Here is a 22840-nt window from a genome sequence, read left to right on the forward strand (position 1 = left end):
TACAATATTAATGCACAGAAATCTCTTGTATTCCTATACACTAATGTTGAAAAATCTGAAAGTGAAATTAAGGAAACACTCCCATTTACCACAGCAACAAAAAAAATAAAATACCTAGGAATAAACCTACCTAAGGAGACAAAAGACCTGTATGCAGAAAACTATAAGACACTGATGAAAGAAATTAAAGATGATACAAATAGATGGATTGGAAGAATCAACATTGTGAAAATGACTATACTATCCAAAGCAATCTACAGATTCAGTTCAATCCCTATCAAACTACCAATGGCATTTTTCACAGAACTAGAAGAAAAAATTTCACAATTTGTATGGAAACACAAAAGGACCCGAAGAGCCAAAGCAACCTTGAGAAAGAAATATGGAGCTGGAGGAATCAGGCTCTGGACTTCAGACTATACTACAAAGCTACAGTAATCAAGACACTATGGTACTGGCACAAAAACAGAAATATAGATCAATGGAACAGGATAGAAAGCCCAGTGATAAACCCACGCACATATGGTCACCTTATTTTTGATAAAGGAGGCAAGAATATACAATGGAGAAAAGACAGCCTCTTCAATAAGTGGTGCTGGGAAAACTGGACAGCTACATGTAAAAGAATGAAATTAGAACACTCCCTAGCACCATACACAAAAATAAACTCAAAATGGATTAAAGACCTAAATGTAAGGCCAGATACTATAAAACTCTTAGAGGAAAACATAGGCAGAACACTCTATGACATAAATCACAGCAAAATCCTTTTTGACCCGCTTCCTAGAGAAATGAAAATAAAAATAAAGATAAACAAATGGGACCTAATGAAACTTAAAAGCTTTTGCACAGCAAAGGAAAACATAAAAAAGATGAAAAGACAACCGTCAGAATGGGAGAAAATATTTGCAAATGAAGCAACTGACAAAGGATTAATCTCCAAAATTTACAAGCAGCTCATGCAGCTCAATAACAAAAAAACAAACAACCCAATCCAAAAATGGGCGGAAGACCTAAATAGACATTTCTCCAAAGTAGATATACAGATGGCCAACAAACACATGAAAGAATGCTCAACATCATTAATCATTAGAGAAATGCAAATCAAAACTACAACGAGGTATCACCTCACACCAGTTAGAATGGCCATCATCAAAAAATCTAGACACAATAAATGCTGGAGAGGGTGTAGAGAAAAGGGAACCCTCTTGCACTGTTGGTGGGAATGTAAATTGATACAGCCACTATGGAGAACAGTATGGAGGTTCCTTAAAAACTAAAAATAGAACTTCCATATGACCCAGCAATCCCACTACTTGGCATATACCATGAGAAAACCATAATTCAAAAAGAGTCATGTACCACAATGTTCATTGCAGCTCTATTTACAATAGCCAGGACATGGACACAACCTAAGTGTCCATCAACGGATGAATGGATAAAGAAGATGTGGCACATATATACAATGAAATTTTACTCAGCCATAAAAAGAAACGAAATTGAACTATTTGTAGTGAGGTGGATGGACCTAGAGTCTGTCCTACATAATGAAGTAAGTCAGAAAGAGAAAAACAAATACCATGTGCTAACACATATATGTGGAATAAAAAAATAAAATGGTTCTGAAGAACCTAGGGGCAGGACAGGAATAAAGACACAGACGTAGAGAATGGACTTTAGGACACAGGGAGGGGGAAGGGTATGCTGGGATGAAGTGAGAGAGTGTCATGGACATATATACACTACCAAATGTAAAATAGTTAGCTAGTGGGAAGCAGCTGCATAGCACAGGGAGATCAGCTTGGTGCTTTGTGTCCACCTAGAGGGGTGGGATAGGGAGGACGGGAGGGAGACGCAAGAGGGAGGAGATATGGGGATATATGTATATGGATAGCTGATTCACTTTGTTATAAAGCAGAAACCAACACACCATTGTAACGCAATTATACTCCAATAAAGATGTCTAAAAAAAAAGGATTATGATATTAAAAAAATCTGTTTTAAAAGTTTGCTTATTTAATGTGTATTTTAAATTTTACATTTTTACAAAATTCATCTTTTATGAAAGCCTATGTCCCTCCAGCAAACTGGGTGTATTTCATCCTGGACATAAGAATGTTAGTGTGACACCTGAAACTAACACAGCATTGTAAATTAACTATACCCCAATAAAATTTTTAAAAAAAGAATGTTAGTGTGACTTAGGAAATGTCAAATAGATAAAGTTAACATTGTAAATATATAATGTTAAATTCTCTCAAACTGCCAGGTAGATAGAAATCTTCTTCCAGTTTAAAAAGGTGTAGAATGAGAAAATAATTCAGGATTGATCTTTCTGACTGCTTCTCTCTTAATATTAAGTGTAACAAGATACTATTTGAAAGAAAAATGGGGCGACTCAATAGTCAAATGCTGAATTATATATTCTCTTCTCCTTATTTGTTCACAGAGATAGCAACTGAATAAAACTTTTGAGAAGACCATCAGAGTATGATAGTCTTTGGGGAAATGATCACTGATCCTGAGTACCTATAGGCCAAATTAAATACAACCCATTACATTATCCAGGTAGAATAAGGATTAACCAAAATTTACTCATTCTTGCTTAGATCAGAAGATGCTAGTGGAGCCACAGAATGGAAGCTTCATATAGTCCAACGGATACTCACTGGCACACGTGATCCAGGTCTCCTCCGAGGGGCTGGCCAGTCTCTTCTTCCATGGAGATGATGGGCACTGCCATAAGGTGTCAGGCCCTTTAGGACACTGAACATTGTCCACCCACATGTGCCTGGACATCGTCTTGTCTGAAGATGCAGGGATGATGCTCCCTTTGTCCGCACAGCCCAGCTGCCTGCATACCACTCCCACCGTGGCTGCAGACATGTTACTCTTGCCAACGCTGCCCCAAGCTCCATTGTAAAAAACTTCCAGGCGTCCTGCACAGGTCTCTCTGCTGGTTTCACTGATGAGTCTCAGAGACATGAACTCTGGGGTGAAATAGAGAGTTAGCAGTTTTAAATCTTTTCTGAAGATTCAGAGGACTCTCTCCCTTTACTCTGATGTGAGAATGGATTTAAAAATAGGTACGATACACTAGGAATTTCATTACTAGTAATTCTTTAGAAACTTCTGGATGATTTGGTAGATTTTGTTAAAATATAGTATTTGTTCTGTAAATATTTCTGGTTTTCTAGTCTTGGATTTTGTAATTAGAGACCTCTTTAAAATGCCAACAGTGATTCTAAGTTGACTTCTAAATCTTAATCAAAGGCCCAGAGCCTTTTATGAATTACATAGTTTGGATTTTTTTCTCCCTAAATTACTGTAATTTTAGCTTTCTAACCCTATTCTGTTCATTTTTTGGCAGTTGTCCTTGATAGTTAAAATTTATTGAGATACTCAGACACTAAAACCAATGTTTTATATACATTTCCTTAAAATGAAATATTTCCCTTTCTCACACTTCACAGTTTTGTTGTGTATGTCCTCTACCAGATTTACGTCACTGAATGTGAGTGATAGCAAAATCTCTTCTGGCATACAGAATTTTTCACTTCCCTAAGTCATAGCACTCTTTTTTCCAATACATTACAACTGAGTACATTTCTGTACTTCACAATGCTTTCTAAAATCTTACCATGTATACAAAACAAGAGCAGTGTCCTGTTATGGTAATTTATCTGTCATTAAAAATTACTTGGGGGCTTCCCTGGTGGCACAGTGGTTGAGAATCTGCCTGCCAATGCAGGGGACACGGGTTCGAGCCCTGGTCTGGGAAGATCCCACATGCCACAGAGCAGCTAGGCCCGTGAGCCACAACTACTGAGCCTGCACGTCTGGAGCCTGTGCTCTGCAACAAGAGAGGCCGCGATAGTGAGAGGCCCGCGCATCGCGATGAAGAGTGGGCCCCGCTTGCCACAACTAGAGAAAGCCCTCGCACAGAAACGAAGACCCAACACAGCCAAAAATAAATATAAAAATAAATAAATAAATAAATAAATTACTTGGGCATGGTGATTATCTTTTTCTCTGTAGAATGTAGCACCAAATGTATTTCTGCTGTCCTTTTTAATCTACTTTATTAATACAGCTATCATCAAGTGGTGCACTAAATTCTTACCCAATATCCAGCTCCACATATGTTTATAAAAGAACTTATGATTAGTTTTGCTGTCATTTTCATGATATGCAAACTCACTTCTGAGTTTTTCTCTTTCTGATATTATATTGCCTTGCACATGAGGTAGCACTAATTCATCAAATCCACACTTCTGGCAGCCTGAATCTCACAAGTGTTCCCTCTGAACCTGTATTTTAGGGAATTTGCTCAGATTAATATCCTTCACTACCCTTTGCCCCACCTCAGTCCTTTCTTATATAATTATAATCTATTGTAATTATGCAGAACTTACCTGAGCAGATAACTCCTGCATCCTCCTTATGCCTGCAGTTGTGGCGCCCCCAGCCATGGGAATGGCATTGCCAAATACGAGATTCTTTTCCATTACAGTTCACCTCATCCAGCCAGATGGGCCCTGTTCCTTCCCCAAAATGAGCAGAACCAATGGCATTAATGGCCCCTCCACAGCCCAGCTGTTTGCACACCACGTGGGCATCATTCAGGTCCCAGCTGTCATCACAGATGGTGCCCCAGGAGCCCTCATGATAGATCTCTATTCTGCCAGCACAACGCCCGCCTCCATTTACCAGGCGAAGTTGACCACTCCCTGCAAAGAGAAAATAAAATATAAATGCATTTCTAAGGATTCTGAGATCATTTTCATAGACTGGTCACTGATTCTTACCTATGCAGGGAACACCACTTTCTTCTGAAAAAATAGAGCTTGTTGGGTCCGAGGATGATGAATTGCACGGGGGTAACGTCTGACTCTGGTTTCCTGCAAACACCAAACGTCATCAGTCACAAGAGATACAAAAAGTTGGGGTGAGGAAAGGAGGTCAGCTGGAGTGTTAAATAGGTGAGCTAGGACAAACATAGCTTTAGAGAAAGGTGGATGGGTCAACCAGGCTGGGAATGAATCAGGTACTCTGAGAAGGCACATGGTAAGCACTAAATAACTATGAGGTCCATGAAAATTAAGTTTACTTTCCTTCTAAAAAGACAAATGAAGTTAATATTCTGGCACACTTCTCATGATCCCTCAAAATGGATCATTCCCTTTTCCTTCTGTTCTTCGCCATAGTTACACCCTCTTTTAAGGCACACCACCATGGGAGAGGCTCAACGTTGGCTGCCCTTTTTCTCTTACCTGAGCAGATTACAGAGGCCACTTGCCCCAAAGGACATAGCGATGCACCCAGAGCAGTCATGGGACAATCTCCCATGTGACGCTCAGTCCCAGTGCAGTGAAACATGTGCCTCCAGACCTGCCCACTTCCTTTCCCAAAAGGTGCTCCTCTTGGGGCAGAAAGGGCAACTCCACATTTAAGCTGCTGGCAAAAAACGTGAGCATCTTCCATGTCCCAGTGTGAGTTGCAGAGAGATCCCCAGGTCCCAAGAATCTTGAGCTCCACTCTTCCTTCACATGGGGACTGGCCATTAACCAAGCGAACTTCTGTGTATCCTGAAAGGAGACAGGGCTTTAAAAAGATGTCTGTGACTACCTAACCCTACCCTCTTCACAATATGGGAACAAATTGAACATGTGCTCTGGGTCTCACTTGAGCAGACTACTCCAACATCCCTGCTGTGACTACAAGTCCCGTCTGGGCGGGGTGCTACTGGGCAGAGTGAAAGATGGGACTCGTGCCCCTCACACTGGAATTCTTCAGCCCAGATCTGTCCATTTCCTTCTCCAAAGTGAGCTCCCCCCAGGATAGAGACGACTGTGCCGCATTGTAATTCCCTGCATAGCACACTGGCCGCTTCCAGAGAGAAGTCAGAATCACAGACGGTGCCCCAGGTGTCGCCATGTTTCACTTCAACACGACCAGAGCAGGGAATGTCCCCTCCGACTAGTTTGGGTTCCCTGTGGGCTGAAAAATAATATTTCAGTGAGAGAGAACATGATTCCAAGATTTTCCTTCATGATGAGAGTGAGGCAGGGGGTGAAAAGTGAGAAAGGGAAGCTATTCTTTCCTCTTGGCTTTTCTGCCTAGAGTTCGGCTTGGCAAATTCCAGACCTCCCCATCCTTCATTAGACCACTTCATCAGAGACAATTCTGGAACTTTGCCTCCTGGAACCTGTAATTCCTGGAGCATGATTACTCTTTCCTTTTATTATTTTGCCTATATTATACATCACAGTGGAGACCACAGATAATGGGTGTCCATTCTCTCTACTTTTTAGCCCTATATGCAGTCCTTCACCCAAGGGGTCTGCCCCAACCATTGCAAATGGTTCTAGGTAAGGATTTTAATATATCAATACTTCCTGTTTCCAAAATGAACAGCAGACCTCTTCTTCCCTGTCACACTTGACGGGAGATGCTCCTTTTCTCCTGTTTTCTCCTCCTTCCTGCCTGACAGGGCTTTATCAGAACCTTTCATGTGTCCCCCAACCAAAGTTCTATCCTCCTTTCTCATCTTCTCAATGGACATCTTCTCTCAACTGCCAATAAATATGTTTTCATCTACACATTTCTCTTTAAATTTATATTTATAAGCAGATCTACTTGGACATCTGGAACTTAAGGTGTTCAAAATTGAATGAATTATGTACTGACAAGCCCACAGTATTCCTTACTCAATTAATGGTATCCAGGACCAAATTAGAATCACCTGAAATTGAACCTCCTTTTTAACTCCCCATAAATAATGGTAATAATGATAGTAGTGAATATTAAAGTGAACACTTATTTTGTGTGTATATATATATATGGCATTTTAGTAAGTATTTAACAAACATTATTTCATCCTTACAATTGCCTTAGGGTATAACTATTAATAACATTCCAGTTTTACAGACAAGGAAATTGAAACATAGAAAACTGTGGTAATTTGCTAAGGTCGCGCAGCAAATTAGTGAAGGGCCAGGATTTGAAGCCAGGCAGTATACTAGAGAGCCTAGAATCTTGATCCCCTACAATACACTGCACATGTAGAAGCCACCAGCATGTGTCAGTCCTCCAGCATATTTTTCCTCCATATTTATCGTTACTTTGATGTAATTTGTCATCATATGTCATGTAGACTTTTTATTTATTTATTTAATTTATTTATTTTTCGCTGCGTTGGGTCTTCGTTGCTGCACACTGGCTTTTCTCTAGTTGCGGCGAGCGGGGGCTGCTCTTCGTTGCGGTGCGCGGGCTTCACATTGCAGTGGCTTCTCTTGTTGCAGAGCACGGGCTCTAGGTACACGGTCTTCAGTAGTTGTGGCTCATGGGCTCTAGAGCGCAGGCTCAGTAGTTGTGGCGCGCGGGCATAGTTGCCCTGCGGCATGTGGGATCTTAGTTCCCCGACCAGGGATCGAACCCGTGTCCCCTGCATTGGCAGGCGGATTCTTAAGCACTGTGCCACCAGGGAAGCCCTGTTATGTAGACTTTTGCAATAGCTTCCTAAGTGGTCTCCTAGCTTCTAAATCCTCTTTCCAATAAATCTACACCATGGCCATGAGTGTATTATTAAAGTTCAAATATTTTCACATAATTTCTTTGTCTTCAAGGTAAGTCAGTGTTTCTTTACTACTTATATAATAATTTATCTTTTTAACAAATATTATTAAGCACCTACAATATTTTAGGCATTTGGATGGGCACAGAGTTCAGTCTATCAGTGAGGATAGATAATTCTAATACTACTAATAATAATCATAACCACAGTAGCTAACATGTATTGATCACTTGCTGTATAATTCCCATGAGGGAGTAGATATTATTATTATCACCATTTTTTTCTTTTGAGGAAATTGCAGCACAGAGAGCTTTGGCAGCTTCCCCAATATCACCCAGCTATTCAAATTAAGGGGGGATAATAAGCACTGTTTTCTTAGCATACTTGAAAATACTCTATGATGTCACCTGAAAAGCCTTAACAACTATTACTCTACCAATCATACCTGACACCTCAGCCTAAATATGCTTTCTTAAGCTTCTGTACCTCTGCAGACACTTTTTTCTTGACTTATTATGTATTTCCCAACCTTATGTACCTGGGAAAAAGTTACTTCTTTTCAAGACTGCTCAGTTTCTCATTAATTGCTCTCTCCCTCAAGAACACATAATTTAGTAGAAGATATACATGTTCAAATAATAATTTGAGTCCAAAACTAGATACATATTTTAGATACAAAACTAACAACAAATGAAGGAGTCATCAGCTCTATTAAATCTGAACTGAGTTTGATAAAAAGATGAGGAGTTTGCCAAGTAAATATTGTGTGATATGGCATTTAAAGAATACAGTCATGAAATAACATGATGTAATTGAGAAATTATGGATAATTTACCATGGTTGGAATTTAAAACGTAATGAAAAGACACACCAGAAATAAAGCTGAAGAAATGGGGCTCAGCTTTTAAGGACATTCTTTGCCAGGTTGAGATCACACTCATCAAGACAAGTGTGAGTTTCTTTTAACATCCTCAGCGGTAATTCAAGTTACGTGCGAGATGCAAACTATTTCCTTTAATTCATCTTAAAAGAGAGGAAAGGAAGGAAATGCATATGAAATTGGACTTTCTAAAAGGCATAAGTCTTTTAGAGATGCCTGCTGTTAAATATCACTAATTTTTACGATCCCTCAACACTACTATCAGCATGACACAGATATACTATCAGCCCTTGCCAATTTCCTAAAGTGTTCTAGATCTGACTATATTCTCTATTATAGAAGCATAGAATAACTCAGCATGCAAAACTTTCACCACTTATCCATTAAATATGTACAAAGCAAGTTCCATCCAAATTTGAGTTGAAGAACACGTTGCTTTCTAAACACAGCTAAGACTTTAAAGCAAATAATGCCTCTACAACACAAGTAGTGAAAGATTCTTGAGTCAAGTCCTTGACTTAATCTTGTTGAATCATTATTTGAGCATGACATTCCTCCAAGATATCATTAGCTACTATTCATATAATCCTATTCCACTTTTGGACAGACCTAAACCTTTGAATAAAAACAGTTTCTTAGATTGAGCCAAATTCAGCTTTCCTTTAACCTCTTGCTCTCTCATCTAGATCAATCTTGAACAAAATAAAACACAACCAGTGAAAAAACAACCTCCCCCCAACCAAAAAAAAGCAAAAACAAATAACTTTCTCTTTAATGGTGAAAACTTGTGAAGCACTTGAAAACAAGTCCCTTCTGTAAGTATCCTCTTATTTCATTTGTCATAAAATATTTGAGTCCAGGGCAAAAGAGACATTCTTCCACCCAGAAATGTCTTGGAGACTGTATCCTCAGCCTTTATTTCATGAATCTGCTAGTAACGCATTAATCCGTACCACAGATTGGCTTCCTTATACCATTTACTCTGTGTACATGGTTAGAATATTGGTAATTTACCCCTTTAAGGGATTTTTTTTTCCTGTTAAACCTATGAGTGCATTTTAACATAAAAGCCATTAATTGAATTTTTGTGCCTGGATTTATCTCCTTTAATCAATAAGTTAAACTTTCCCTGACATCAATAACTGAATCTGTATTAATTTCTTTCTGTAGAAATGAATAAATGAAGAAATGGAGAAATGAAGAACAAATATAAGAAATAATTAGAGTTACTTCCTTTTGTTTAGTAATAGATAAAATACACAATATGCTTTAAAGAAGCATTGATACATTTTCATCATTTATTCCTTTCCAGACTCTGAAGAAGTATAAATCATTCTAGTCTCAAAATTATTTTTTAGACTTTAGTAAAATAAAACACAACTCAAATGAACCATTTCTTAGGTTCAGATGTCCTCTACAGCAAATATACAGTCATCACAAACAAAAGGTCTGGGATTCAAAGCAATTCTGTGGCCAAAATTCTTAGACCTCTTTGTAGCTGGCTTGTCTAAACTATGTGTCAGGGATAAATTGTTACTTTGTCTTTCTAGTCTTCCAGCTTTACTGAGTTCTGGCCCCTATCATCCATAAAACCTTGTGCTTTATAAAAGTCTAAGAATTTGAACAGATTATGGAATCCATAGTTTGAACTTGACAGGCACAGAGACAATATTTCCATAATTTTTTCCTAGAAATCTTCTGAAAGTATCAAGTAAATCAAAAAATAAAATTACAAACTCTATTTCTAGAAAAACAAGGAGAGAGCTAAAATCTAGGCCCCAAAATAAGTATTAATAGAAGAGCTTCCAAAAAGCTACAGAAATATAGTAAGAGAGTTTACAAAAGGAAGCAAAGTGCACATACGGCAGATAGCAAACAAAAATATAATTTTGTAAAGAGAGGGGTCCACCTTAAGTTGCAGATTTATGCTATTTGCGATTTCTATTATAGGCAGCTTAGTAGAATCCTAAATAATTCAGAATGTGTTATCATAAGTGAGGTACTCTAGTAATAAAACCTAAATTTTGGATGTGGTTGAATGGAATTCATGGGCAGAATATACTAATGACTCAGATATTGTAGGCTGGAAAGCTAATAAGTCATGTTATCCATGGTAAGATATTTGGACAAATGTCACCTTGAAAAGAAAACCATCTGCTTACTAAAGCTGAAAAATTTGAGAACATATTGGGGAAAGTGTAAAAAAAGAAAAGTATACTTTTATAAAGGTATAAAAAAAGAAAAATATCAGAATGTTGACATGACATGAATCCTCCTTGCCACTTTTAACACTTAAGAGAGAGATGAGCTCAGACTAGAAGCAGCTAGACTGCAAGAAGAAATGGAAGGATAAATACTAATTTCATGAGGGAGACATCTTCTGCCTGCAGCTACTATATGTAGTTAATTGAGAGTCCTATAATTTGGAACTTAACAGGATTGAAGAAAAACAAACCCTACGTATCCTGTCCCCTAAATTAAGGTGGTGATAAAATTGTGGATTTAGCAGACAATAAAATTGATGCTCTCCATACAAAGACAATGAGCCTACCAGCAGAGACAGGATTTAGGTCTTGCCTTTCCAAACACAGGGTTTCAAATGACCTTAGGGCAGTGGCCAATAAATTAAGAGGAAGGACCTGGTCACAGGATAGATCAAAGTACGTAATTTATTCTTTGTTGTTACTTTCACATGGCATTGGATTAAAGCAAAACAGACTAGAAGCCTACTAAGTTTGGAGAGAATTTTTTGCTGACTTTGAGGGCAGCCGACATCGGCTTATGATTACTCAACCCTAAAAGCAATCCAAGGGTCCCTAAATCAGTATCAGCAGAAAGTGGGTTGTGAAAGATGTGCAGCCCCCGGACAGGTATACTCTCCAGACTGAACTCAGAATTGACTATGAGAACAACGCACTAGGAGTACTGCCCTGAGAAGAGCGCCTGGGCTCATGAAGGATAGTGCGCAGAGAGCAGCTTCTCAGAGGGCAGATCCTGGTCTATCAAACTGGCTCACCAACACATGTCATCATTTGCAGGGCAACTCATTATTCTTGTCCAGTAGGATTTGATAATTACTGCAGAAGAACAACTCTAGGTGTTTCTTGGTGACCACAGCACCACCCAAGCAGCCTTAAACTTCTTACCTATTTGACTTATTTTAAATGAGAAAAAAAATTTTTTTTTCTTTAGCCACTCAGGTGGTTTTTCTTGTAGTTGCAGCTGAACTTCATACTAATTAAATAAAATAAATTAATAAGAAAATAGACAACCCTTTCTAAATTTAGAAGGAAATTATCAGACATACAAATATGCTTACACATTCCCAAACACATGCAAAGGCCCCATAAAGGTCATAGAGTGAAATATGTTTTCAGTTGTAGCATATTACACGACAATAAATATTATGTATATATAATATGACAACATAATAATGCATAATATGACTAACTTAAGGTCAAATACATCTCCCATTTCAAAAAAAGTAACTCTATCAGAGTCCTTTTCAACATAAATCCCAATTCTATTATGAGTACAAGTGATGCACCTGGAACAAAATTATTTGTAAAGGTTGAAAGTAAGAGAATAGAAAATAAAGCAACAGGTGAGATATTAATATCAGACAAATTTGATTCAGAACAAAAATTTTTTGGGAATTTCCTGGCAGTCCAGTGGTTAGGACTCCTCGCTTTCACTGCCGAGGGCGTGGGTTCAATCCCTGGTCGGGGAACTAAGATCCCACAAGCTGTGTGGCATAGCCAGAAAAAAAAAAATTGTTCAACCATAAAAGATGGAAACCTTATAATACTAAAAAGAGCAATTCACAACGACTACAGAACAGTCATAGGAAGTTCTGTGTCCCAGAGTCACAGAGCATCAATTCATCAGTTATACGATATAGCTACTGGTACACTCAGTGGAAAACCTATAACCTCAAATGGTTATATTAATAAACAGGAAAGAATCAAAATTAATTAAGCATCCAACTCGAGAAGTTAAGTCTCACATCGGGCTCCCCAGCCCAGGGATCCTGCACCAGGAAGACAAGCCCAGGGGTCCTGCACCCCCAGAACGTTTGGCTTTGAAGGCCAGCAGGGCTTACTTTTGGGAGAGCCGAGGGTTGTGGGAAATAGAGACTCCACTCATAAAGGACACACACAAAATCTCACCCTCTCCGGGACCCGGGGCAGAAGCAGTAATTTGAAAGGAGCCTGAGTCAGCTCCACCTGCTGATCTTGGAGAGCCTCCCGGAGAGGCAGGAGGTGACTGGAGTTCACCCTGAGAACATAGACACTGGCAGCAGTCATTGTGGGGAGCTCATTCTACCACAAGGATACTGGTGTTAGAAAAAGTCATTTTTGGAATCCTCTCTTTAGCTTATTAGCACCAGGACCCAGACCCACTTACCAGCCTGTCAGCACCAGTACTGAGACACCTGAGACCAAGCAATTTATCAGGCAGCGACACCCCTCCCCCACTACTGCCCCTACCAGCAGGCAGGCTTCTTGAGACATCCTGAGCCCACAGCTACCCTGGAACATGGCCCTGCCCACCAGAGGGCCCAGGACCTAGCCCCACACAACAGTGGGCCGGCACGAGTGCAGGGACTGCTAGGGCCCTGCAGCCAGAGACCCTGGGACCGAGCTCCACCCACCAGTGGGCAGGCACCATCCCCAGGACTCCCTGGGCTCCAGCCTTGCCCTCAGTGGGCTGACAAACCAACCCTGGGATCCCCAGGGCCCTGCAGCCAGAGCCCTTGGGACCCGGCTCCACCCAGCAGTGAGCTGACACTAGCCTGGGGACACCCTGGGCCTTGGCCCTGCCTACCAGCAGGCCAACATCAGCTCCTGGAACCCTGGGCCCTGCAGCCAGAGACCCTGGGACCCAGCTCCACCCACCAGAGGGTTGGTGCTAGCCCTGGGACAAGCCTTATCCCCCAGTGGACAGACCCCAGCCCTAGGACCACCGTAGCCCCACAACCTGCCTTGTCAGGACACAGCCCACCCACCAGGAGGCCAGTACCAGCACCCCTGGGACCCTGGCCCTGTCCATCAGCAAGCCAACACCAGCTCTGGGATTCCTGGGCCCTATAGCTGGGACCCCAGGACCTGTCTGCCTTCCAGTGGCTGGCATTAGCCCCAGGATATGGCTTCATGCACCAGTAGGTGGGCACCAGCCCCAGGATCCCTTGGACATTGGTCCCACTGACAAGCAGGTGGACACCAACTCTGAGACATGTTGGACCCCTCAGCCATCTGCCCCAGGAACCAGCTCCACTTACCAGCAGGCCAACACTAGCTTTGGGACACCCCAGAACCCACAGCCAGCCATGTCAGGAACAAGCTCCACCCACCAGCAGTATGACACTAGATCTGAGAACCCTGGCTCTGCAATCACCCATTGTAGAACTTGGCTCAACTCACAGTGAAACAGCACTAGTCCTGGGACACCCCTGGTCTCTGCAGCCAGCTACCCCATGCCAACCACATCAGAAGGACTTGTGCAGTCAACATGGGGGGCACCCCTAGAGCATATAGCTCTGGTGACCAGAGGGGAGTGTGCTGCTGAAAGCATAGGACATTTCCCACAGAAGGCCATTTCTCTAAGGTTGGGAAATGTAACCAATCTACCAGATATGTAGAACTGAAAACAGCAAGTTAGGCAAAATGAGGCAACAGAGGAACATGTTGCAAACAAAGGAACAAGATAAAACTCCAGAATAAGAACTAAGTGAAGTGCAGATAGGCAATCTACCTGATATCAAACGCAATGGTGAAAAGCTGAAAGCATTTCCTCTAAGATCAGGAACAAAGGCAAGGATGCCAACTCTTGCCATTTTTATTCAACATAGTATCTAAAGTTCTAGGAACAGCAATCAGACAAGAGAAAGAAATAGAAGGAATCCAAACTGGAAAGGAAGAAGTAATACTGTCACTGTTTGCAGATGACATGATACTGTATATAGAAAGTCCTAAAGACGCCACCAAAAAACTACTAGAACTCATCAACGAATTCGGTAAAGTTGCAGGATACAAAATTAATATACAGAAATCTGTTGCATTTCTATGCACTAGCAATGAACTATCAGAAAGAGAAATTGAGGAAACAATCCCATTTACCATCACATAAAAAAGAATAAAATACCTAGGAATAAACCTACCTAAGGAAGCAAAAGACCTGTACTCAGAAAACTGTAAGACACTGATGAAAGAAATTGAAGATGACTCAAACAGGTGGAAAGATATACTGTGTTTCTGGACTGGAAGCATCAATATGGTTAAAATGACCATACTACCCAAAGCAATCTACAAATTTAATGCAATCCCTATCATTAAGGAATGATAGGAATCATTCTGGAGGAATGGAGGAATTAGGATCCTTGACTTCAGACTATACTACAAAGCTACAGTCAACAAAAGAGTATGGTACTGGCACAAAACCAGACACATAGATCAATAGAACAGGATAGAGAGCCCAGAAATAAACCCACACACCTATGATCATCTAATCTATGACTAAGGAGGCAAGAATATACAATGGAAAAAAGACAGTCTCTTCAATAAGATGTGCTGGGAAAACTGGACAGCTACACGTAAAAGAATAAAATTAGAATGCAACTTCTTAACACGCTGATTGAAAGTCTTACCTGAGCAGGTAACTTTGGCTTCATCATAGTGATCACAACTAAGTCCACCCCATTGCCAATTCTTGCAGTCCCAAAGAGAAGTTTCATTTCCATTACAGCTGCTTAAAAACAGCCATGTGTTTGTTGCCTTAATTTTGGAATAAGCTTGATAGGATGTTTTGAGCGCAGATCCACATCCCAGCTGCCTGCAAACCACATCAGCTTCTTTCAGTCCCCAGCCTCTGTCACACACTTTCCCTATCAATTTCTGAATTTCCACCTCCACTGTCCCAGCACAGTGGCTGCCTCCACCTTTAAGTCTCAGTCCCAGATCTGATCCATCTGCAAAAGAAACATAAACTTAGGTCACAGATACATATGGAGGTTAGCTCCCAAAGGGTATTTTAAAAATCTTGTTCCTTCCCAAATACTGAGACACTGGAAATTCTGGCTTACCCATCTCCTGGCTTTTTGAAGAGCCAGTATAGACCATGAATTTTGTTAGAAATGGGATTACAGTTTCAAAACTTAATAAAAATTGTCAGTGGCTAAAAAATATGAGCAAATCAGATATAAAGAAAAGACCTACATCATTTTGTCTTTTGGAGCTCCAGGTAGATTTAGAATTTGAAGTGTGGTCCCTAATAGCGGTCGGAAAAATTATTATAGAAAATAGAGTCAGAGGACCCACCAAACTAGTCATATAAAGAATGTGTTAAAGATTCCTCACAACTGTAAAAGAATTCCCAACAAGGAAATTATTAGATATTTCTCTCTCTCACATCTCACACCTATTCCTCCTCCTAAAGAACACAGGTCCTTCCTCCTCTGTTTTTCTTTTTGTTTTGTTTTGTTTTAACTTACCAGAACACGTCACACCAGCATCTTCATTATGATTGCAATAATGCTTTCCCCATTCTTGGTGTTTACATTGCCAGAGAGCAGACTCATGTCCATGGCAGGAAACACTGTCAAGCCAAATGTGTCCAATTCCTTCACTGGCGTTGACTCGACCAATGGCAGTGACGGCAGTTGGACATCCCAGTTGCTTACATGCCACAGCGGCATCGTTACTATCCCAGCCATCGTCACACACTGTCCCCCATTCTCCTTGGAATTTCACTTCTAATCTTCCTGAACATTCAGTGACTCCATCTACCAGTCTCAGGCTCAGGTCTGCTCCCTCTGTAAGAGGAAACAAAACAAGTCAGTGATAAAGAAACAAGAACGAAGGCACTCTAAACAGCTATACCTGAGATGAGTTGAGGGGGAGATATAAGGAGAGATGGAGAAAACAGTGATATATTACTACTGAAAATCGTTAAAGATGGAAGGAGGAGTGGATAAGGCAAGAAGACAGGACTTTTTACGGATTGGAAGTTTAGGACTAGCAGATGCAAACTATTATACGGATAAACAACAAGGTCCTATTGTATAGCACAGAGAAATATATTCAATATCTCGTAATAAACCATAATGGAAAAGATCAATCAATCAATCAATAAAAATAAAAATAAAAAAAAGAAGACAAGGCTTTTCACTATGGAGAGAATGCATTATAGGAAGAGTTCCTAACGGGAGGCCCAGGGACTGAAATTTATCTAGAGATTTGCTTGTTTGATCACCACAGATTTTTTGTTGGAATTGTTTGGTTTTTTCCCTTTTAAATATATATTTGCAGGTCTAGGTGGGACCTACACACTCCAGTTTGCCTCAATACTCAATACTCACTTTTGCCTCTGACTTCATTGCCTACCCAGACTACCTGGTTTGTATTACATGCCTGACCCCTTTCTGACCACTTCTGTAGTTTAAAAACAAAGCAAAGAGAAAAGGGCCCTCACCATTACTACTTTCAACTTCCCGCAATCAATATTCCTCAAAGAACAGAACTTGATTCTAAGTAATATCTTATAATAAATAAATTGCTTTTTTCCTCAGGCAGTTTTGGTTTTTGTTGTCATAATTGCTGTTTATTGTGATTACTCAGCATGTATAAAACACACTGAGAAGAAACGTGCTGATTGGGGACCTAGAAAGATTTTGATGGGTAAAGGAAAACAGAAGGTACATACTGTGTTTTTTCTATGCCAAATCCCTTTCACTTTCTTCAGCTAACAGAATCCATCTTTTCTGTAGAAATCCCATTCTCTGTGGTTTAGACTATAGATGGTCACATTATTCAACAAGAAAAAAGCCAATTTGGGAATTCCCTGGCTGTCCAGTGGTTAGAACTTTCACTGCCGTGACCGGGCTTCGATCCCTGGTCGGGGAACTAAGATTCCGCAAGCCGCGCAGTGCTTGGATGGAGCCAACTGTACCTCCTGGATTTCCCTGTTTTCTGAGTCAGTATTCTCTCATTTTAAAGTTAGTCTGAATTGAATTTCCTTCACTTGAAGAAAAAATACCTGCTGAATACAGGGACATTTTTACCCTAGTTATAGTTTCCTAAATATTCCCTGGGGTTCAAGACTTACCAGGTCTTCTTCAAACTCGGCACTCAAGTGAAGAAAGGAGAGTGACAGTCTTGCACACGCAAAGCCATGTCCCTGTCCCATAATCAAGCGTGAAACATGAAAGTTTCTAGACAGACACAGTGCCTGCTCATAACATAGCACTAGCATAAGTGAGGTTTTAATAGGAAACCAATTTTTTAATCATTTGATTCTGTGAATTTAAGAAAAGGTGGGTTTAAGAAAGGGTGGGTCAAAATGGCTAAAGGGGAGACTTTTGTAGGTAGAGGATGATAAGTGGGGTGCTCCAAAACATCCAGAAAGCAAAATTCTAACCTGTTTTCAACAGTTAACTTTTTTTTCTTTTTCTTTCTTTTTTTGGAGGGATGGGGGGAGTGGACTATTCTCTAAACACTTCCTTCTACCCTCATGACTTGGATCTCAGTTTCACTGTCATCATTCCCCCCTAACCTATTTATCCTAATTACAGTTAAGGTAAAAATTCCACAGGTATCAGAACTGCATCCTGAAATTAGGTAATAATAAGGCGATAAAAGAAGCAGACGTCATTATGTTTTTAGGAGTTCAGTCTTTTGAGACTTTTACCCCCTTTTTTTGTCCTCTCATGGAGAACAGAAAAAACGCAGGCCAGTCCTTACCTAAGCAAATCACTCCAGCATCCTCAGCATGATCGCAATTATGCTTTCCCCATCCTTCATGTTTGCAGTTCCAGAGAGCTGACTCATTTCCATTGCATACAAGATCATCAAACCAGATTGGTCCAGAACCTTCTCCAAAATTAGCTGAACCAGAGAAACTGACAGCACTTCCACATTCAAGTTGTTTACAAACCACAGAAGCATGATCTATGTTGAAGTTATCGTCACACACAGTTCCCCACTGTCCTTGGAATTTGACCTCTATTCTTCCTGAGCACCGGTTTCCTCCATTCATCAGCCTCATCTCCAAATCAGATCCATCTAGAGCGTTGAAAAGACCAGGATTCAGAAGTAATATTTATTCAGAAGTGATTTCAGAAAATAATATTCCTCTAGTCAGTTGAGATTTGATCCTATCCTTAAAAATGATGCTTCATTTTGGATGCTGCCCCTGTTCACATTTTGGATAATTTTAATCTTTGGAAAACGAACCAATGATTAATCTGTAAAAAAACTTATACAGATTAAACTTTACTTTGTGTTTTGTTTTGTTTCCTTCCATTACTAAGGCATAATAAACACTTCTATGTAGAAATAGATACGTTTGCCTCAAAGTATTTATTTAAAAAGGTTGAAAAAATAAAATTTGTTCATACTACAAAGAAGCAAAAATGACAAACCAGTCATTTGTTGAACAGTTAAAATTTTTATTTTATTCTTTTTTTATGACCATCAGTTTAGAGCATGAATGATTGCTTGAAGTTGAATTTGAAATTAGAAAACAGGAAAAAGCAAAAAAAAAATGCATAAGCATGCATGATAGTTTGCAAAATTGGTATACAAAAAAATATACAAAAACATTAAACATTAGGACTTCCTAGTAGCGCAGTGGTTAAGAATCTGCCTGCCAATGCAGGGGACACAGGTTTGAGCCCTGGTCTGGGAAGATTCCACATGCTGTGGAGCAACTAAGCCTGTGAGCCACAACTACTGAAGCTGCATGCCACAGCTACTGAAGCCCACGTGCCACAGCTACTGAAGCCCACGTGCCTAGAGCCCGTGCTCCACAGCAAGAGAAGCCACCGCAATAAGAAGCCCGTGCACTGCAACAAAGAGTAGCCCCTGCTCGCCCCAACTAGAGAAAAGCCCATGCACAGCAATGAAGACCCAATGCAGCCAAAAATAAATAAATAAATAAAATTTTTAAAAAACATTAAAAATTGGGGAAAAAATTAATCAAGATTATTTCTTACCAATTTTTTCCTGAATCAAAGCTTTCTTTTCCCTCCCCCGAAGCACCTGCTACCATTTTTAGCAAAGAATGGCTTTTTCATAAAGAAAATTCTCTCTATACACTATCCTTAGATTTTCTATGATGACTAAAATACCTGAGAAAAAGAGACTTGGGATGAAATTTTGGGACACCTAAAAACCAGAAACTGTTTGTGGTTGAATAAAATGCTTAGAAGTTCTTTTTTGAAAAAGTAATTCAATTTTAAAAGCACTGAACTCCAGGCAAGGACCTCCGCTCAACAAGATTTTGTATCATGAATAATAATAATAGCTTACAATCAAAATATGCATATGCTGTTCCAAATGTATTACATATGCTATCTTCAGTTTTCACAGCAACATTAAGCATTATGTGTCATTACCACTATCTCTACTTCCCAGATAAGCAAACTGAGGTTAAATAATTGACACAGGATCAAACACCCAGAAAACAGTAGAGACAGAATGCAAAAAAAAACCCAAACAAACAAAAAAACAATCTAGCACCAGAGTCTATCCTCTTTACTATTATGCATGTGATAATAATAGAACTTCCCAAGTAGATGTTCTGAGGATTGATCATTGACCAGGGTAGAGAATTTCAGAAGTACAGACTCTGAAACCTCAGAAATATGAACTCAGAAACCTCATGAAACTCATGAGTCCCTGAGTGGCTACACATCCCTTTCTATTATTACGCACCAGTTGGAGGTTTAGGTGTATAAACTTCAAAAACCAAGTTTGATTAATGTCATCCTTATATAAAGGATCCTTATGTAAAGGTATGAAAAACAGAACACGAGCTAAAAGTACTACGTTGATGTCTTAGCTTAAACAGTCAACTCTATAGACAGCAATAATTATAGTAAGAGCCTGGCAAGATTTATTATCATTTTAAACTTTGCTGTGGATGTTTGATGTAGATGTTACAATTGTTATTTCTTATCTTTCCCTGCAAAATGATTAACAATAAAAGACAAGAGGAAGGGCTTCCCTGGTGGCGCAGTGGTTGAGGGTCCACCTGCCAATGCAGGGGACACGGGTTCAAGCCCTGGTCTGGGAGGATCCCACATGCCGCGGAGCGACTGGGCCCGTGAGCCACAACTACTGAGCCTGAGCGTCTGGAGCCTCTGCTCCGCAGCAAGAGAGGCCGCGATAGTGAGAGGCCCGCGCACCACGATGAAGAGTGGCCCCCACTCGCCGCAACTGGAGAAGGCCCTCACACAGAAACGAAGACCCAACACAGCCAAAAAAAAAAAAAAAAAAAAAAAGACAAGAAGAAGAGAAGAAGAAGGGGGAAGAGGAGAAGAATGGAGGAAGAGAAGGAAGAAGAAAGAGAAATGAGTTGTCTAGGTAATGAGAGGCAGTGAGCCACGAGGAAACTAATGTTAATTTTTAACATCTATTACCTACCAGTGTACCAGTAGCTTTACATGTATTATATCATTGGGTGCTCAGAAACTGAAGTTTAGAAAGATTTAGCAACTTGCTGAAAATAATAGCATTAATGAGCAGCTGAGCAATTTTCTAGATACTAGCCTCTGTTGCTCCCATTATACCACCATGCCTGGATAGAGATTAGTCCTATCTAAAATCAGTCCTATGGAGGAGATGATCTCTAATAGAAAGGCTGGGTGGTGATAAAGTTGCATAAAGGTCAATGACATGAGCAAAGAGAAATTGGAAGCCCAGGAATCTGAACTGGGTCAGAAACATGACCTTGGGATTCGTCAGCAGAAAGGTCTGGGCTATTGTAAGGGCAAGTGAGATGAAACTTATGAAATGTTTTATAAATTAAAACTAAAACTACCTTGTAATAGTAAATGAATAGCATTGTACAGTGGAAGAAGCAATTCTATTTTGCAAAACATCCTTCCTCCAACAGAAAAGGATTAGTGCTAAGAATATTTATTTCCTGATAGAGTAAGTTGATTATCAATTAATGGGCTAAAGGGTCATGATTTATGGGCCAATGCATGAAAGCAGCATTTTATGGGGAAAGGGGACAAGGAATTAACTTAGATATCATGATATTTTTATGTAGAAGTAGAAAGTTATAGTAGGATTACTTAATATGAAATTGAAGCTAGTCACTTCCTCATTGATAGTAGTATTCAGAATCTCTTTTGATTTTTTTTTTTAATATGGGCTTTGTCATGTGTTTTCTGGTCTTTTAGCAATGGATTGGGTAATTTTATACGTGGACTAGATTACTTACAGAAAACTGGCTCCTTTTAATTTTTAACCCATAGATTTTTTTTCACAAAGCATTTCATGTTAAGGCTTGACTTATGCAAGTCTTACCTGAGCAGGTGATTCCAACATCCTGTTGGTGAGTACAGTTATGCTTTCCCCACCCATCATGTTTGCAATCCCAGAGAGCTGATTCATTCCCTCGACAAGAAACATGATCCATCCAAATGCGTCCAGAGCCTGCACTGGAATTAGCCCATCCAGTGGCTTTGATAACAGTTGGACATCCCAGCTGCCTACAAACAACGGAGACTGCGGACAAGTCCCAGCCATTATTACACACAGTTCCCCACTCCTCCTGGACTTTCACCTCCACTCTCCCAGAACACTTGTTTTCACCAGCCGTTAGCCTCAGCTCCTTGTCTGTTCCTCCTGTAACAATAAGTAAAGGCAGCAATTGGTCAAGATCCAAAGAGCAAGTAGAAAATTATTATTCTTTAGATTACTTATTTATTTTTCAAAGCCAGATTCGAGAAATATTTCTGCACCTATCCATGGTACAATAGGAGAATGTTATTTCATAGAAATTAAAAAAACAAATGTCAGTATCACAGGCTTCAAATTAAGCAATGACATAAAACCAGTAAATCTGGGTAATCCAATACTGTATGGTATCTTTATTCAATGGCTGATATTCTTTATAACGTCAATTTATATATGCTCATGGATAGTTTACTATAAAAAAAGATATTACAAAATTTTATAGGGATAAGCTATGTAAGTTTCTCCAGAATCCTAAGATCGGTAGAAAGAAGGCTGAGGGTGAGGATGGAAAGACCAGTTGTAAGGAATTTAGTGCCTATTTCACACATATATGGAAAAATACCATGAATTTTTAAAATGCTAGTTAAAATCTAACAGAAACTTATTGACTCAAATGGAAATTGAAATGGAGATATTTTCCTATTATCTTCTACTTTGAAACCATGAAGCATGTTTTTAGATGCTATTTAGCCTTCAGGAGAATTATTTGCTTTTTAGTGACTCTTGTCACAGTGGGCTAAGGTTGTGAGTAAATTTGACAATGTACTCACCAAGAGAACGGGTGACCAAACAGGCACTGAGAACTGAGACCACAGCAATAGTGAAGGGACTTAAGTGGGCAGAACATCTTCTAAATTC

At 39.8% G+C, this 22840-nt stretch overlaps 1 protein-coding gene across 4 annotated transcripts in view; it reads right to left on the reverse strand.

The window, feature by feature from the left end:
• CD163 (CD163 molecule) overlaps positions 1 to 22840 on the reverse strand; it is a 36329-nt gene that overhangs the window by 12201 nt on the left and 1288 nt on the right. For all 4 annotated transcript variants that reach the window (XR_005021539.1, XR_005021538.1, XM_036866412.1 and 1 more), the window contains exons 2-11: positions 22753 to 22839; positions 21770 to 22090; positions 18194 to 18514; positions 15946 to 16266; positions 15103 to 15423; positions 5686 to 6000; positions 5274 to 5588; positions 4809 to 4901; positions 4416 to 4730; positions 2670 to 2990 (exon numbers count right to left, since the gene is read on the reverse strand). Coding sequence is in view for 2 of the 4 variants with exons in the window: in XM_036866412.1 (XP_036722307.1) it covers positions 2670 to 2990; positions 4416 to 4730; positions 4809 to 4901; positions 5274 to 5588; positions 5686 to 6000; positions 15103 to 15423; positions 15946 to 16266; positions 18194 to 18514; positions 21770 to 22090; positions 22753 to 22839 (2730 nt within the window). In the remaining 2 variants the exon portion in view is untranslated. The remainder of the gene's footprint in view (positions 1 to 2669; positions 2991 to 4415; positions 4731 to 4808; positions 4902 to 5273; positions 5589 to 5685; positions 6001 to 15102; positions 15424 to 15945; positions 16267 to 18193; positions 18515 to 21769; positions 22091 to 22752; position 22840) is intronic.

Source organism: Balaenoptera musculus, chromosome 10 (assembly GCF_009873245.2).
Source record: "Balaenoptera musculus isolate JJ_BM4_2016_0621 chromosome 10, mBalMus1.pri.v3, whole genome shotgun sequence".
Lineage (NCBI taxonomy): Eukaryota > Metazoa > Chordata > Mammalia > Artiodactyla > Balaenopteridae > Balaenoptera > Balaenoptera musculus.